The sequence below is a fragment of the Hemitrygon akajei genome, chromosome 17, assembly GCF_048418815.1.
Source record: "Hemitrygon akajei chromosome 17, sHemAka1.3, whole genome shotgun sequence".
NCBI classification, from domain to species: domain Eukaryota; kingdom Metazoa; phylum Chordata; class Chondrichthyes; order Myliobatiformes; family Dasyatidae; genus Hemitrygon; species Hemitrygon akajei.
In genome coordinates this window covers 72,703,964-72,718,137 of record NC_133140.1, presented here as the reverse complement: position 1 = coordinate 72,718,137, position 14,174 = coordinate 72,703,964, and the positions used below count along the sequence as shown (strand labels likewise).

Sequence of the window (14,174 nt, the reverse complement as noted above, 5' to 3'; positions counted from 1 at the left end):
ATAATAAAAAGATACAGTGATCACCTTCACTGCCAAATGAAGCAATAAATTATTGTTTTCTTGAACCCAAGAATAGTGAAGTATTTTCACAAAAAAACATCTTACACTGGCTTAGTACCAGTTAGACAGTTGCAAGAACACATGATGTTGGATGATATGTTTTAAAATCCTTACAGACTTGGTGTATAGATGAATGTTTGGATAATAGGAGTAGAGTTACTGATAAAACTAGTGTTATATGCATGGCTCTCCAACCAACCAGGACAGTTAGAGAATATTTGTCATCATTACTGCAGCAACAAAAGGCTCACTGAAAGTAAAATGAGTTCATTTTCATTTCCTTGATCTTTTATGAATATGCACCAAAGATTATAATTCCATGTTCATGTTTCTTATGTTCTATATGAAAAACAACAGCAGCACAGCAGTATAATGGTTAGCATAATACTTTTTCAATGCCAGCGATCAGGGTTCAATCATCGCCGTTAACTGTAAGGAGTCTGTACATTCTCCTCATGAATGCATGGATTTTCTCCCACATTCTGAACACTTAGAGGTTAGGGTTATTGAGTTGTGGGCATGCAGTTGGCACTGGTGCCATGGTGACACTTGTGGGCTGCCCCCAGCACATATTCTAACTGTGTTGGTTATTGACACAAATTACGTGTTTCACTTTGTTTTTGATATTTTGATATACATTTGACAAATAAAGCAAATCTTTAAAATCGATTATTTAGAAATTGTGTTTTTTTTATTTTTCAATTGTCTTTAAAAAATAATACTGTAATGCCCTGGTTAAGATTGCCACTGCTATGCTGTGAGGTATTTTATTTTAGCAGTTTTCTGTAAAGGCAGTGTGTCCTGCTTTTGGCTTCACTTAAAGATAAGACCATAAGACCATAAAAATTGGGAACAGAATTAGGCCATTTGGCCTGTTGAGTCTGCTCCACCATTCAATCATGCCAATCCTTTTTCCCCTCCTCAACCTCACTCCCCAGCCTTCTCCCGTAACTTTTGATGCAGTGGCCAATCAAGAACTATCAATCCCCACCTTAAATACACCCAACGTCCTGGCTTCCACACGTGTGTGGTCACAAATTCACCACCCTCTGGCTAAAGAAATATCTCTGCATCTCTCTTTTAAATGGATGCCCCTCTATCCTGAGGCTGTACCTTCTTGTCCTAGACTCACCCACCATGAAAGATATTCTTTCCACACCTACTCTGTCTAGGCTTTTCAACATTCAAATGGTTTCAATGAGATACCCCTTCATCCTTCTAAATTCTAATGAGTACAGGCCCAGAGCTATCAAACTTTCCTCGTATGATAACCCTTTAATTCACTGAATCTTCCTTGTGAACATGTTCTGAACCGTCTCCAATGCCAGCACATCTTTCTTAGATAAGAAGCCCAAAACTGTTCCCAATATTCAAGGTGGGGCCTCACCAGTGCCTTATAAAGCCTCAGCATCACATCCCTGATCTTACATTTCAGTTCTCTTGTAATGAATGCTAACATTGCATTTGCTTTCCTCACCATCAACTCAACCTGCAAGTTAACCTTTAGAGAGTTCTGCACAAGGACTCCCAAGTCCCTTTGCATCTCAGATTTTTGGATTGTCTCCCCATTTAGAAAATGGTCTGCATATTTATTTCTTCTACCAAAGTGCTGACCATGCATTTTCCAACATTGTATTTCATTTACCACTTTCTTGCCCATTCTCCAAATCTGTCTAAGTCCTTCTGCAGCCTTCCTGCTTCTTCAACACTACCTGCCCCTCCAACTATCTTCATATCATCTTCAAACTTGGCAATGAAGCAATCTATTCCATCATCTAAATCATTGATATATAGCATAAAAAGAAGTGGTCCCACCACTGACCCCTGCAGAACACCACTAGTCACTGTTAGCCAACCAGAAAAGGATCCTTTTATTCCCACTAGCTGCCTCCTACCAATCAGCCAATGCTGTAACTTTCCTGTAATACCATGGGTTCTTAACTTGGTAAGCAGCCTCATGTGTGGCACCTTGTCAAAGGCCTTCTGAAAATCCAAATATACAACAAACATTGCATCCCCTTTATCTATCCTACTTGTAATCTCCTCAAAGAATTCCAACAGGTTTGTCAGGCAAAATTTTCCCTCCAGGAAACCATGCTGACTTTGTCCTATCTAGTTCTGTGTCACCAAGTACTCCATAACCTCAACAAATGACTCTAACATCTTCCCAACCTTTGAGGTCAGGCTTACTGGTCTTTCATTTCCTTTCTAAAGCCTCCCTCCTTTCTTGAAAAGTGGAGTGACATTTGCAATTGTCCAGTCCTCCGGAATCATGCCCGAGTCCAATGATTCTTGAAAGATCAGTACTAATGCCTCCACAATCTCTACACCCTTCAACACCTGGCACATTGCTAGTGTCTTCCACAGTGAAGACTAATGGAAAATACTCATTTAGTTCATCTACCAACTGCTTGTCCCCCATTATTATTCCCCCAGTCTTATTTTCTAGAGGTCCTATATTCATTCCATTCTCTCTATCCACCTTGATAATATTTGCTAGCTTATTGTCAACATTCATCTTTTCCCTCCTAATGATTTTTTTAGTTGCTTTCTGGAGGTTTTTTAAATGCATCCCAATCCTCATCTTCCCACTACTTTTTGCTTTGTTGCATGCCCTCTCCTTTCCTTTTGCATAAGCTTTCTGCTACAACTGTGGAGAAGATGGACATTTCAAGTGAGACTGTCAGGGACAGGAAAATCTTCAAAAAGTAAGCTCAGTGGTTAATCAAATAGAGAGAAGCAAATCTACAGAGGGACCCTGTAAAGGAATGGGTTGGTGTCTCAGAGAGCATACATTCTAATCAGTGTATAAAGGCAAATACTAAAGTGCAAAGCACTATTCCTGAAGGTTTAGTGGGACCAAGCTCTGATGTATCCATACGGGTTGAAGGTGTTTATGCTAGGGCCATACTTGACACAGGTTCTCGAGTTGCTTTGCTTTAGAGATCCTTTTAGAACCAGTTTTTTTGAATTTACCATTGATGCCACTCAGCGCCCTTGAGATTTGGAGGGCTTAGTACTGATGAGTACCCGTACAATGGTTACTTGTCATTGAAAATAGAGTTTTCAGAAGCAGATGTTGGAGTATCTGAGACTCTTGACACACCAGTGTTGGTCTGCCTGGATCCAGACAAAAAAGGTGAAGCTTCCATTCTTGTGGTAACAAATGCTCCCATTGTGAGAAGGCTTGCGGAAGCATGAAAGGAGAGAAATGGAGAGAATTTTTTGAAAACTTTGTCCATTCACCTGGTATTCAGAGTTGCTTTTGAGAAGCTACAAGTTCTTCCTAAGCAAAATGATGAGTACAAACAAGGAACTATGTGGTACACCCAGTCTAAACCCGTCATATTACATCCTGGAGGAGTAACTCAAGTGACAGAGGACACCCTTTTCCGAGAGAGGTCTTGCAGATTAACACCAGTGGAAGATGTTTGCCAACACCTGCTTAAATTGAAGGATGCTGAGGTTAATCATGGGGTAGTCCGGGACCAGAGCCACTGGAAGGTACAAGTAATAGAACAGAAGGAGGCATCCTCTAATAGACAGGAAAGGTCACAAGGAGTGGCTGAAGCTGGAGAAGGTAAAGATGAGATAAGGAGATCTCAGAGAGTCAGGTAACCCCTGGCTAGGCTGGCAGAGGATGCACCTGGGTAACAGTATTATGTCAATTCCCAAGGTGAGATATGATACTTCCATTTACAAATGGATTTGGGGTCCTGAGATCACAAGATCCATTGAATACTGTTATTAATAATGGTTTATTAAATTCCACAATCATGAGGACATGACTATTTTTGGTGGGGGGGAGAATGTAATGCCCTAGTTAAGATTTCTACTGCTATGCTGTGAGCTATTTTATTTTAGCAGTTTTCTGTAAAAGCAGTGTGTCCTGCTGGAAAGTGTGTTTTGACTTTGGCTAAAGATAAGGAGTCATGTTGTTCTCTGGAGAGCTGAGGAGAAAAGTTTTCTGAAGGACAGTTGTCTGGTTTGGGGTCTTTTGGCAGGAGCTGCAGAGGGGTGACCTTGTTGAAATCTATCAAGTGGTGAAAGGCCTTGATAGACTGGATGTGGAGAGGATGCTTCCTGTGGTGGGAGAGTCTAGGACGAGAGGACACAGCCTCAGAATAGAGAGGTGTCCTTTTAGATCAGAGATGAGGAGGAATTTCTTTAGCCAGAGTGGTGAATCTGTGGAATTTGTTGCCGCAGGCGGGTGTGGAGGCCAAGTCTTTACATATACATATTTAAAGCAAAGGTTAATAGATTCTTGCTTGAACAGAGCATGAAGGCATATAGAAAGAAGGCAGGAGTTTAGGGCTGAGAGGGAAATGGATAGCCATGGTGAAATGGCAGAGCAGACTCGATCAGTCAATTGGCCTAATTCTGTTCCTACATCTAATGGTCTTATGTTCTTTTCAGTTCTATGTTAATCTACAACTCACAGTCAAAAACAAACTACAGATTTCCAAAATGCAATAAATTCTTTCTATAAAGAAATTTGTTTAAAAGAAGAACCACTTGCAGTTGATGTATACAAATTATCTCACCTAAAGTATACATTCAATGGCCACTTAATTAGGTACACCTGCTCGTTAGTGCAAATACCTAATCAGCAAATCATGTGGCAGCAACTCACTGCATAAAAGCATACAGACATAGTCAAGAGGTTCAGTTATTGTTCAGACCAAACATTGAATGGGGAAGAAATGTGATTGAATGTTTGGCACCATATAGAGTGGTTTGAGTATCTCAGAAACCGTTGACCTCCTGCGACCTTCATATGTCAACAGTCTCTAGAATTTACAAAATGGTGCAAAAAAACAAAAAAAAATCCAGTGAGTGGCAGCTCTGTGAGTGAAAACACCTTGTTAATGAGAGGTGAGAGGAGAATGGCCAGAATGGTTCAAGCTAACAGGAAAGCGACAGAAAATCAAATAACCACGCATTACAATAGTGGTGTGCTGATGAGCATCTCTGAATGCACAACATATCAAACCTTGAAGTGGATGGGCTACAGCAGCAGATAACCCTGAACCTACACTCAGTGGTCACTTTAATAAGTACGGGAGGTACCAAATAAACTGGCCACTGGGTGTATGTTACAGAAAATACTGTGTGTCATTTACTTTTGATAGGACTTTTCTAGGCAAGCATATAAAAAAGGCTGTGAAGCCACAGTCAGCACATGAAATTGCGATAGAAATCAACCATAATTTCTTTGGATGGCAAAACTGCTTAAAATAGCTAAATTGCCTTCTCATTTCCTAAATTCCTCTAAGCCACCAATTAAATGAGTCAGCAACAAAGAATGTAGCTCGGGTTGGGGGGCTGGGAACAAATCATTGCAGTTTGACATTTCTGCTTCTCATCACAGTCTATCCATTTCACTGTCTAGTAAAAGGATAGGCAATTTATCAAGTGCGACAGTGTCTTTTTATAACATTACTGTTAACAACAGCAAAGAAGGAACATGCCTCAAGCAGTAGCTAACAGCAGTGAAGCAGTTAAGATTATGATTGGTCAACAAAATTAGCCTTAGTTTTACAGATGCTTGCTATGTTGCCTATTAGGGTATTCACAAGGATCAGATCCTCTCCTGAAAATATCTTTGTATCAGAAATAATAATATTGTACTGTCAAATATTACACTCTCTACAGAAGGAAAACCATTTCAAAATGCTTTGTTACAAGCCATAAATTGGTCAGCAGTGTAGTTGAATCACCAAACGTCACGGACAAAGCTACTCTGAATAATTTGAAACAAAAGAGATTCTGCAGACGCTGGAAATCCAGAATAACACACACAAAATGCTGGAGGAACTCAGCAGGTCAGGCATCATCTAAGGAGAGGAATTTACAGTTGATATTTTGGGCTGAGACCATTGATCAGTACCGCAAAGGAAGGGAAAAGAAGCCATAATAAGATGGTGGGGGCAGGGAGGGAGTGCAAGATGGAAGGTGATGGGTGAAGCCAGGTAAAGGGGAAGTTAGGCGGTTGGGTGTGAGGGGATGAAGTGAGAAGCTGGAAGGAGAGAGTTGGAAAAGGTCTAAAGCCAGGTGAAGGGGAAGGTAGGTGGTTGGGGATGAATTGAGAATCTGGAAGGTGATAGGTGTAAAAAGGACTAAAGAAGGAGGAATCTGATAGGAGAGGAGAATGGACCATGGGAGAAAAGAAAGGCACAAGAGGGAGATGATTGGCTTCACTTATCACCTGCCAGCTTGAATCAGCAACATATAGTTTGTTATTGAGGAAAAATGCTAGTGATATGTTTCATCTGATTCAATGTGAAAGGCACCACAGCAGATTTCTTTTCTGTAGAGACCTCACTTTGTCATGAGCAGAACAAACTTAACGGGTTATTTGTTCTCAAAGGGATTTTCTAACTGGATTAGTATATTTTCTACAACTAAGTGAACTCAGCCTCAATTGACTAAGCTAATACAGTTCATGTCTTTAAATACATTAGCATTTTACACAAATAATTGTCAATAATTCAGTCATTTTTTTAAACTACTTCTCATCCTAATTTTTTTAATTCATTCTTAATGTGGTTGCTCATGTTCATAGATCCCACTACAAACTCAAAAGCACATGTTCAAACTGATGAACGGGGTTTCAGTACATGTGAGGGAATTGGTCAAGGTATTAGTCAAATCTGTGGAAAGTTTTGGACAGAGACTTGGGGAAATTATTTGCTTGAAAGACAGCAATGTTCAGATTAACTAACTGATGCCAGCACCTGCATTGAGAACAGGTGCATAAACATGATTTATTTTTAATTTTTTTAAAAAGAATGTTGAAGACTAATTTAGTTCTGTTTTTAAAATAATAGGTTGCCATGGGATAGGCACAGAAAAAGGAGGTACAAAAAGAAGCATAATAGAATTAGTGGTTCCAACATTGAAAGGTATAATCAGAAAGATATTCCAATTCTGTCACCTAAAAATGACTGCTGGGTGAACTTAAACTTTCAGTACTGAGATTGATGATACTTGTTAAGCAGTCTACCAAAGGAAGTGGAGCACAAATGGGGGAAATCTCAGAATAGTTAAGGGGTGGGGGGGGGACGTGGCTGAATAGTCTACTGATTTTCCTAGATGGAATTAGAGTGGCTTTAGAGTTGGATGGATTCCAGTTGATGTCTAATGTAAAAGAAATATTTGGATGGAAAACTGGTTGCTATGGTTCACTGGCTAACAATGTTGCCTCTGCGTCAGAATGTCTCACTCCAGAAACTAGGATATATAGAAAAAAACAATTGAGGCTGTACAAGTACAACACTGCGATTGTACGGCACTGTTACTAGTGCGGTCATTCAGATAAAACATTAAAAGAAAGTATCGTCTGTTCTTCTGAATAAACGTAAGATATGTATGATATTATTTCAGAGAATAACAGAGGAATATACTGGTCTATATTTAACAATTAATCTACATTAATAAAAGCAGATGATCTGATCATAATTTGATGGGAACTTCTTGAGTGCAGATTTGCTTTCTTCCTATGTACATTACGATAGTGATGTAGTTGTAATGAAAGGTCTTGGCATGATCCAATGACTGTTTACTTCCCTTCATAGATGCTGCCTGACCTGCTGAGTTTCTCCAGCATTTTGTGTTTTGCTCTTACAATAGTGATTACTCTTCAAAAGTAGTTAATTTGGTGTAAAGCTCTCTGGGACATCCCAAGGTAGCGGAAGTGCAACCCGACTTCATTGTAATATCTCAGTAAGCCTCAATGAAATTGTTTTATTTGTCAGGTAGAATTTTTCTTGTTTGCTTTTACCACAAACAATCTTTTGCATGTACCCAGCAGGGATCTCCAGAAATGCTATTTTTCCATGAGTTCATCTCTCACTCTTTCAAACTCCAAAAAATGTAGGACTATTTCATTGTCTTCTATTTTTATTTAGTTTATTGTTTTCAAATTAGAAATGTACAAACATGAAGAAGTCTGCAGATGCTGGTAATCCAGAGCAACATACACAAGATGCTAGAGGAATTCAGCAGGACAAGCAGTAAACAGCCGACTTTTCAGGCTGAGACCCTTCTTCAAGACTGGAAAGGAAGGGTGAAGATGCCTGAATAAAAAGGTGTGGGAGGGAGGGGAAAGAGGCTAGCTGGAAGGTGACAGGTGAAGCCAGGTGGGTGGGAAAAGTGCAGAGCAGAAGAAGAAAGAATTCGATAGGACAGGAAAGTTTCACTTCTTCTCACTTCCCTGTTACTTCCTTCTGGGTCCCCTCCTCCTTCCCTTTCTCCTGCTGTTCACTTTTGTCTCTGGTCAGATTCTTTCTTCTCCTGCCCTTACCTAGCTGCACCTGTCACCTTCCAGCTGGTGTCTTTCCCCTCCCCCCATCTTTTTATTCAAGCATTTTCCCCCTTCCTTTCTAGTCCTGAAGAAGGGCCTCAGCCCAAAATGTCAACTGTTTACTTTTTTCCGTTGACACTGCCTGACTTGTGAATTCTTCCAGAATTTTGTGTGTTGCTTAGAAATACACTGAAAAAATTTATCTTGTTAATATCAGCTTAACCTGTGCTGTGGGTGGCAGAGTAGCTCACTGTCAGTACAACGCTTTACAGCCCAAACTATATGATCAGGGTTAGTTCCCACCACTGTCTGTATGGAGTTTGTACGATGGTGTGGGTTTCCTCTGGGTGTTCCGGTTTCCTCCCACATTCCAAAGACATACAATTAGGGTTTGTAAATTATGAGCATGCTATGTTGGCACCGGAACTGTGGTGACACTTGTGGCCTGACAAACAAAATCTTCGCTGATTTGATTGCAAACAACACATTGTATGTTTCAATGTACCTGTGACAATTAAAGCTAATCCATCTATTTTTGCATTACAAGTTTAACAGAAAATTCAATGGTGAGAGGGTTAAACTACTTACTGCATCATCCCATCCACCACAAAGGATAAACTGATCCATTGGCTTTTCATCTTCTTCACTGAGTGTGATTAGAACATCAATGAGTTTTCTTTCAGATTCCCATGAATGTAGAAAATGGGTGGGGCTCATCACCACATTACCGTCATTACTGTCACTGCCAGGAGATTCAAAAACTAAACTAGCTTTACTTCCAAGCACATCTTTCTCCTGAAATTCCATTTTCCATTTACACTTTTTAGCAGGCAAGCTCCAACTATTTATCTGGCAAAAGAATAGAAGTGTGAAGTTAATGCCTCACTAAATTCAAGTTAAAGAGGCATCATTAAATATTAAATAAGGCATCACAGTTAATATTTGATGACATTGCTTCACACACAGTTACTGTCAGATCAGTTGCTTCATCGCCTTCCAAAAAAAAAGTGGCAGGTTTTTGATGTAGTTATACAAAATAAGGATAGTTGAATCATACATATCACACCTTCACTCTTCCTGGTGTAAGTTTCAATGCCTTTGAAAGTCAACATATACAGATAACAACACACAAAATGCTGGAGGAATAAACAGCTGACATTTTGACCTGAGACCCTTCATCAGGAGCTATAGAATCGCTAATACATTTCAGAAATTTTTAGCAGGAAATAGTGTCTGTTATACCTCTTAATAGATGCCACCTGAACTCCTCCAGGATTTAAGGTGTGTAGCTCTGGATTTCCGGAATGTTTGGCTCCGAGCTTGTACTCCTTCCCCTCCCCCAACCTTATTATTCTGTCTTCCTTTCTAGTCCTGATGAAGGGTCTCCACGCGAAGCATCGACTCTTTATTCCTTTCCATTGATAATGTTTGACCTTCATTGCTCGTTCAGGATTTTGCATATGTTAATTTACAGATATTTTTGTGTTCATGATATACAGATAATCTTTTTGAGTTTTGCCTTCACTAAAAAAAGACATTATGTATTAGAATCAAAGTTTTAAGGCAATACAGCACTGAAACAAGCTCTTCAGCCCAAATCCACACTAGCCATTAACCACAGATTCTACAGTTAATCCATTTTCTCTGTATTCTGTCAATTTCCTCAGATTAGACCACTCACCTATAGGAGCAGTTAGCAACTGCCCACCCGCAAGCCTTTGGGATGCAAGGAGAAATAACAAGATCACAGGGAACCGCATAAAATGCTGGAGCCAGTGAGACAGCATCTATAGAGAGGAATAAAGTTTCAGCATTTCAAGTTGAGACCCTTCATCAGGCCACAGGGAAAACATCCAAACTTCATATGGATTGCGGCCTGCTACTGTTATTGGAGTATAAAAGTTGCATTGTTTGCTGTGTAACCAAAACTATGTAGTCAGCTTTGAACTTGCTATTTGCCAGAGAATGAAATCTTAAGAATGTAGAAGACAATGGTGTGTTAATAAGAGGTAGCTAAGAGATGTGGATTATGTAGTCTGAGTTTGCTATTTGCTATGCATATATCCAATTGAATGTAGAAGACAATGGTGTGTTAATGAGAGGTAGCTAAGAGATGTAGATTAGAACATGATTAAGTCAATAGGTAGAAACAATAGTGGCGGATGTAGTTGTGAATCGCACCTATAGACCGATTGGATGCTGGATATGCTAATGCAACTAAACCAGGAGATTGCTATAAAAAATGCTATGTACAAGGACCGGTGGGCAATCAGCGACTAGCTCAATGACTGTCTCAGCTTTGATTTGCAAATTAAAATTTAATATTTCTTGGAAGAATCTTCTGCATCTCCTGGTCGTTTGTGGGGCATGAGAAACCACGACACTGTGAGGCAGCTGTTCCACTGGCCCAACCAACACTATAGTCAATAGTGTTCTTTGTGTAAAAACAGTACATAGGCTGATTTATCATAAGCAATGTGACAGAACCTATATTAAAATATTTAAGATCAGTGGACATCTAGCTCACTCCGAGTAGCTGAGGATAAAATTGTGAATAGTTGTCCTATAGTGCTTCGAAGTGCAACAGAGTATTGGACAAGGAACCTGTGTTTGACTACATGGCAAGTTGGTTACATGCAGAGTCAACCTCTGAGAGCAGAATCAAACAGATAGGATTCAAACATGTACTGGCAACTCAGGACGAGATGCAAGAAATTTGGAGAGAAAACCAAGTTTGGAGGTTGGACAAAATCTCAGAGACTAAGGGCGAGTCATATGACTAGCAAACAACAACAATCTGTCTAGTCGTGTTATTGTCTTAAATGAGAGTTTACTTTCAATGTTAGACATTTATGATAGAAGTAATGCTTTGGATAATTGTAAATGGCCAAGAAAGAAAGCAAAGGGAAAAAAAGATTTTGAACTGGGACAAGGAAAAGTTTGTTTTATATTTGATGAATCAGTTGAGGAGTCGCACAACACTGACAACTGAACAGATAGTCTCGACAGAGTGACAAAGAAATCCACGGCCTGCTCACTTTCATTGTTGGAGGAATTTCATATGAAAATTGGTGACACAAAAATAAACTTGTCCCCATAATAAACGACCTTTACTTGCCTGTTCATTTGTCTCCACACAGAAAAGTAAATTTTTTACACTGAACGTTATCAACAGATTTTAATATAAACTCTTGGGTAAAGGTGAGCTCACGTTTGTTTCCTTCTCAGGAGAATTTGGGAACCAACCAACGGTTGCCGTGGCGACGCGTGGGTGCTGCCGCTGCGAGGCACCGCAGACGGAAATGACGAGCTGCACCGACCGGAAGAGCGAGGGATGGCTTAACGGGTGGCGCACAATTCGAGAAGCTTCGACGTGTACAGTGTGGGCCTAGGATTTTGACAGAAATCAAAAAAAATAGAAGCCGGCGGTTATCTGCCTGGAGGAGCTGAGGTGAACCAGGAGGAGACAGGGCAGTGGATCGGCGTGGTAACGTGAGGTAAGGGATGTTCCGCCCCATGAGGCAGGGCTTCCGGAGCCCGCCGCCTGTAGGCCCAAGCCCGGGCCCGGGCCCCTTTCCCGGAGCGGGACCGGGTGGAGGCGGGGCAGGTGGCACCTTCCCTTGGGGGCTCCCAGGCAACGTGGGCACCCCTCCTTACGGAGTGCGGCACCGGGCTTTCACCAAATCTCCTCAGCAGCAGCAGCAACAACAGCAGCCGAGCCCGGGCCTGTCGCCCTTTCACCAGCACCGATACAAGAGCCCGTCCCCCGGCCACCAGCAGTCGACGCCGCAGAGCTTCACGTCCCGGCACAGCCCACGGGCCCGCGGCCGCTACTCCTCGCCGTCTTACCACCCTCACTCCCCTGGCCAGACCGCGTCTCAACAACCCTCGCCCAGCTCGGCGCACCGCCGCTACCAGGGCTCGCCCAGGACATCCACACCTTTCGGAGGAGGCGGCTGCATCCTGGAGAGGAAGTCGCCGGCACCCTTGGAGCAATATTACAAACCGTCCATGCTGCAGGACCCGTGGGCTGACCTGGAACCAGTCTCCGCCTCTGACATCAACCTGCAGTACGGGACCCCGCAGTCCGTCAGCTCCACTAAAAGAGGCAGGTACTTTAGCTAACAGTTTCTCCAAGCAACACCGCGTCCGGGCAGAGAGCAGCTTCGACCTCTTCCACCTGCACTCTGGGTAAGATAGCTAAAACTGACCTCCACAGTGCTGTCTCACGCCCAGAGAACAAGAACTTACTCTGGTTCCCACTGTCACTTCTTTCCAGAGACAAAACATTTTTTAAAAAACAAAATTGATTACTTTTTTTTTGGCAGATCGACTTTTTTTAACGAGACCTATTTTTTTAACCACACCGAGTTTTCTTTTCTTTGCAACACATGGGAGCTCTTTGGATGTTATCTGGGAGAGTGCAACCGCTGCAGAATAGGAAAGTGCCTGCTCCTAACTATCTAAAATCACCAGCCAGTGGACAGTGACTAATTGTTTTGCAGGTTTTCTCCACTTCTATGCATTAATGAGCAGGTTAGGGAGTGTCATCTAATTTTTTACTGTAAGCCACTGAAATGGTCATTTTTAAAACTTTTGTCAACTTTTTTAGATTAAAGGTAAAAGCTTCAATGTTTAATTTTTGTAAATCCATATTTCTAATTGTGTGTATGTAAAACCGAAGAAAGAAAAATGATTTATGTATGATTTCATTGAGATGGTGTATCTGGGGCATGTGTGCAGTAAAGGTGTGTCTTGGTATCTTATTTCAGGATTTTGTTGTGTTTTTAGGTTTTTCCCCCCTAGAAACTGTAGATAAGAATTGAGCAAGACTTTCAATCACCCACCTGTAAAATAATTGTCCTGGCTTGCATTTGTAACAGTGAAACTGGGGAATTTTAATAGTGTAAGGAGAAATATTTCTTTTAACTCTAATTGTGGCTTGTAATTTATCATAAATTTTGCTTTTTTTTTAAGCATAGAGAACATAGAAATGGTGCTCTTTATTGCCTTGCACAGTCTAATTCTGCTTGCAGGCAGTTAATGGCTCGGAAGAAATAAAGGTGTTATCTATCTGTTGAAGTGCCACCCTTCCACTGGTACTGGAAGCCAATAAAACCCGTCTTACAAATGTATACTTAGTGAGGTTTGCTGGAATATTTGGCAAGTTCATCATGGTGGGGCACAATGATGTGTACATTTGTTATGTACTAAAGCACTTCTCTATGGAAGTCTTTGAATGGTGGCATTGACACAGTGACTTCCCACTTTCTTCTCTTTCCTCATACCAACTATTACCCCAACTTCCAGCTGAGATTGATTTGTACAAAGGCAACAGTTGAAACTAAGGAACTTGTGCTGCTCATTTAACTTCGAAAATAGCAGGCTGTTGCAAATCCATTAGAGGTTTTATTAGTTTTAGAAAAGACTATTGTGGTGAAGTGTTGTTTGAAGGAAGGAAATGTATTCAATATATTTATTGTTACTAAACATTGAATTGTTTTGTCATACTTTGCCTGATGGACACTGTCAAAAGTCTTCATGATTTTAGGGGGTGGGGTGTGAGGTGGGTGGGCAATGTATATTTGCTTCATATACATGCAGACCTTGTCAATGCCACAACATCTGTTGTATTTTAGTTGACAGAAACATTTAAGTCTGCTTTTTAATATTATTTTGGTTTTAGCTTTACAGGATCAAAATACTGTGCATTAGTGCTTTCTAATATGTTCTTATCGTTGTCAAACAGCACATCCCTTTTGTTTAACTGGAGGAATCTTTTGGTAATATTAAAAAAAACTATATCTAC

The 14,174-nt window shown here is 40.9% G+C and overlaps 2 protein-coding genes across 3 annotated transcripts in view; one reads left to right on the top strand and one right to left on the bottom strand.

The window, feature by feature from the left end:
- c17h16orf46 (chromosome 17 C16orf46 homolog) overlaps positions 1–11,704 on the bottom strand; it is a 22,076-nt gene extending 10,372 nt beyond the window's left edge. The window contains exons 1-3 of one of the 2 annotated variants that reach the window (XM_073070379.1): positions 11,577–11,704; positions 10,047–10,152; positions 8,954–9,214 (exon numbers count right to left, since the gene is read on the bottom strand). In XM_073070379.1, the coding sequence (XP_072926480.1) occupies positions 8,954–9,172 (219 nt within the window). In that variant the 5' untranslated portion in view covers positions 9,173–9,214; positions 10,047–10,152; positions 11,577–11,704. Of the gene's footprint in view, positions 1–8,953; positions 9,215–10,046; positions 11,414–11,576 lie in introns of those variants that run through there. The other variant, XM_073070380.1, reaches the window with a different exon arrangement.
- mplkip (M-phase specific PLK1 interacting protein) lies at positions 11,690–14,174 on the top strand. The gene has a single exon (XM_073070381.1). The coding sequence runs from the start codon at positions 11,870–11,872 to the stop codon at positions 12,488–12,490; it is 621 nt and encodes a 206-aa protein (XP_072926482.1). The 5' UTR covers positions 11,690–11,869; the 3' UTR covers positions 12,491–14,174.

Coding starts and splice junctions, on each gene's coding strand:
- mplkip (XM_073070381.1), top strand. CDS start 11,870: ATGTTCCGCCCCATGAGGCAGGGCTTCCGGAGCCCGCCGCCTGTAGGC.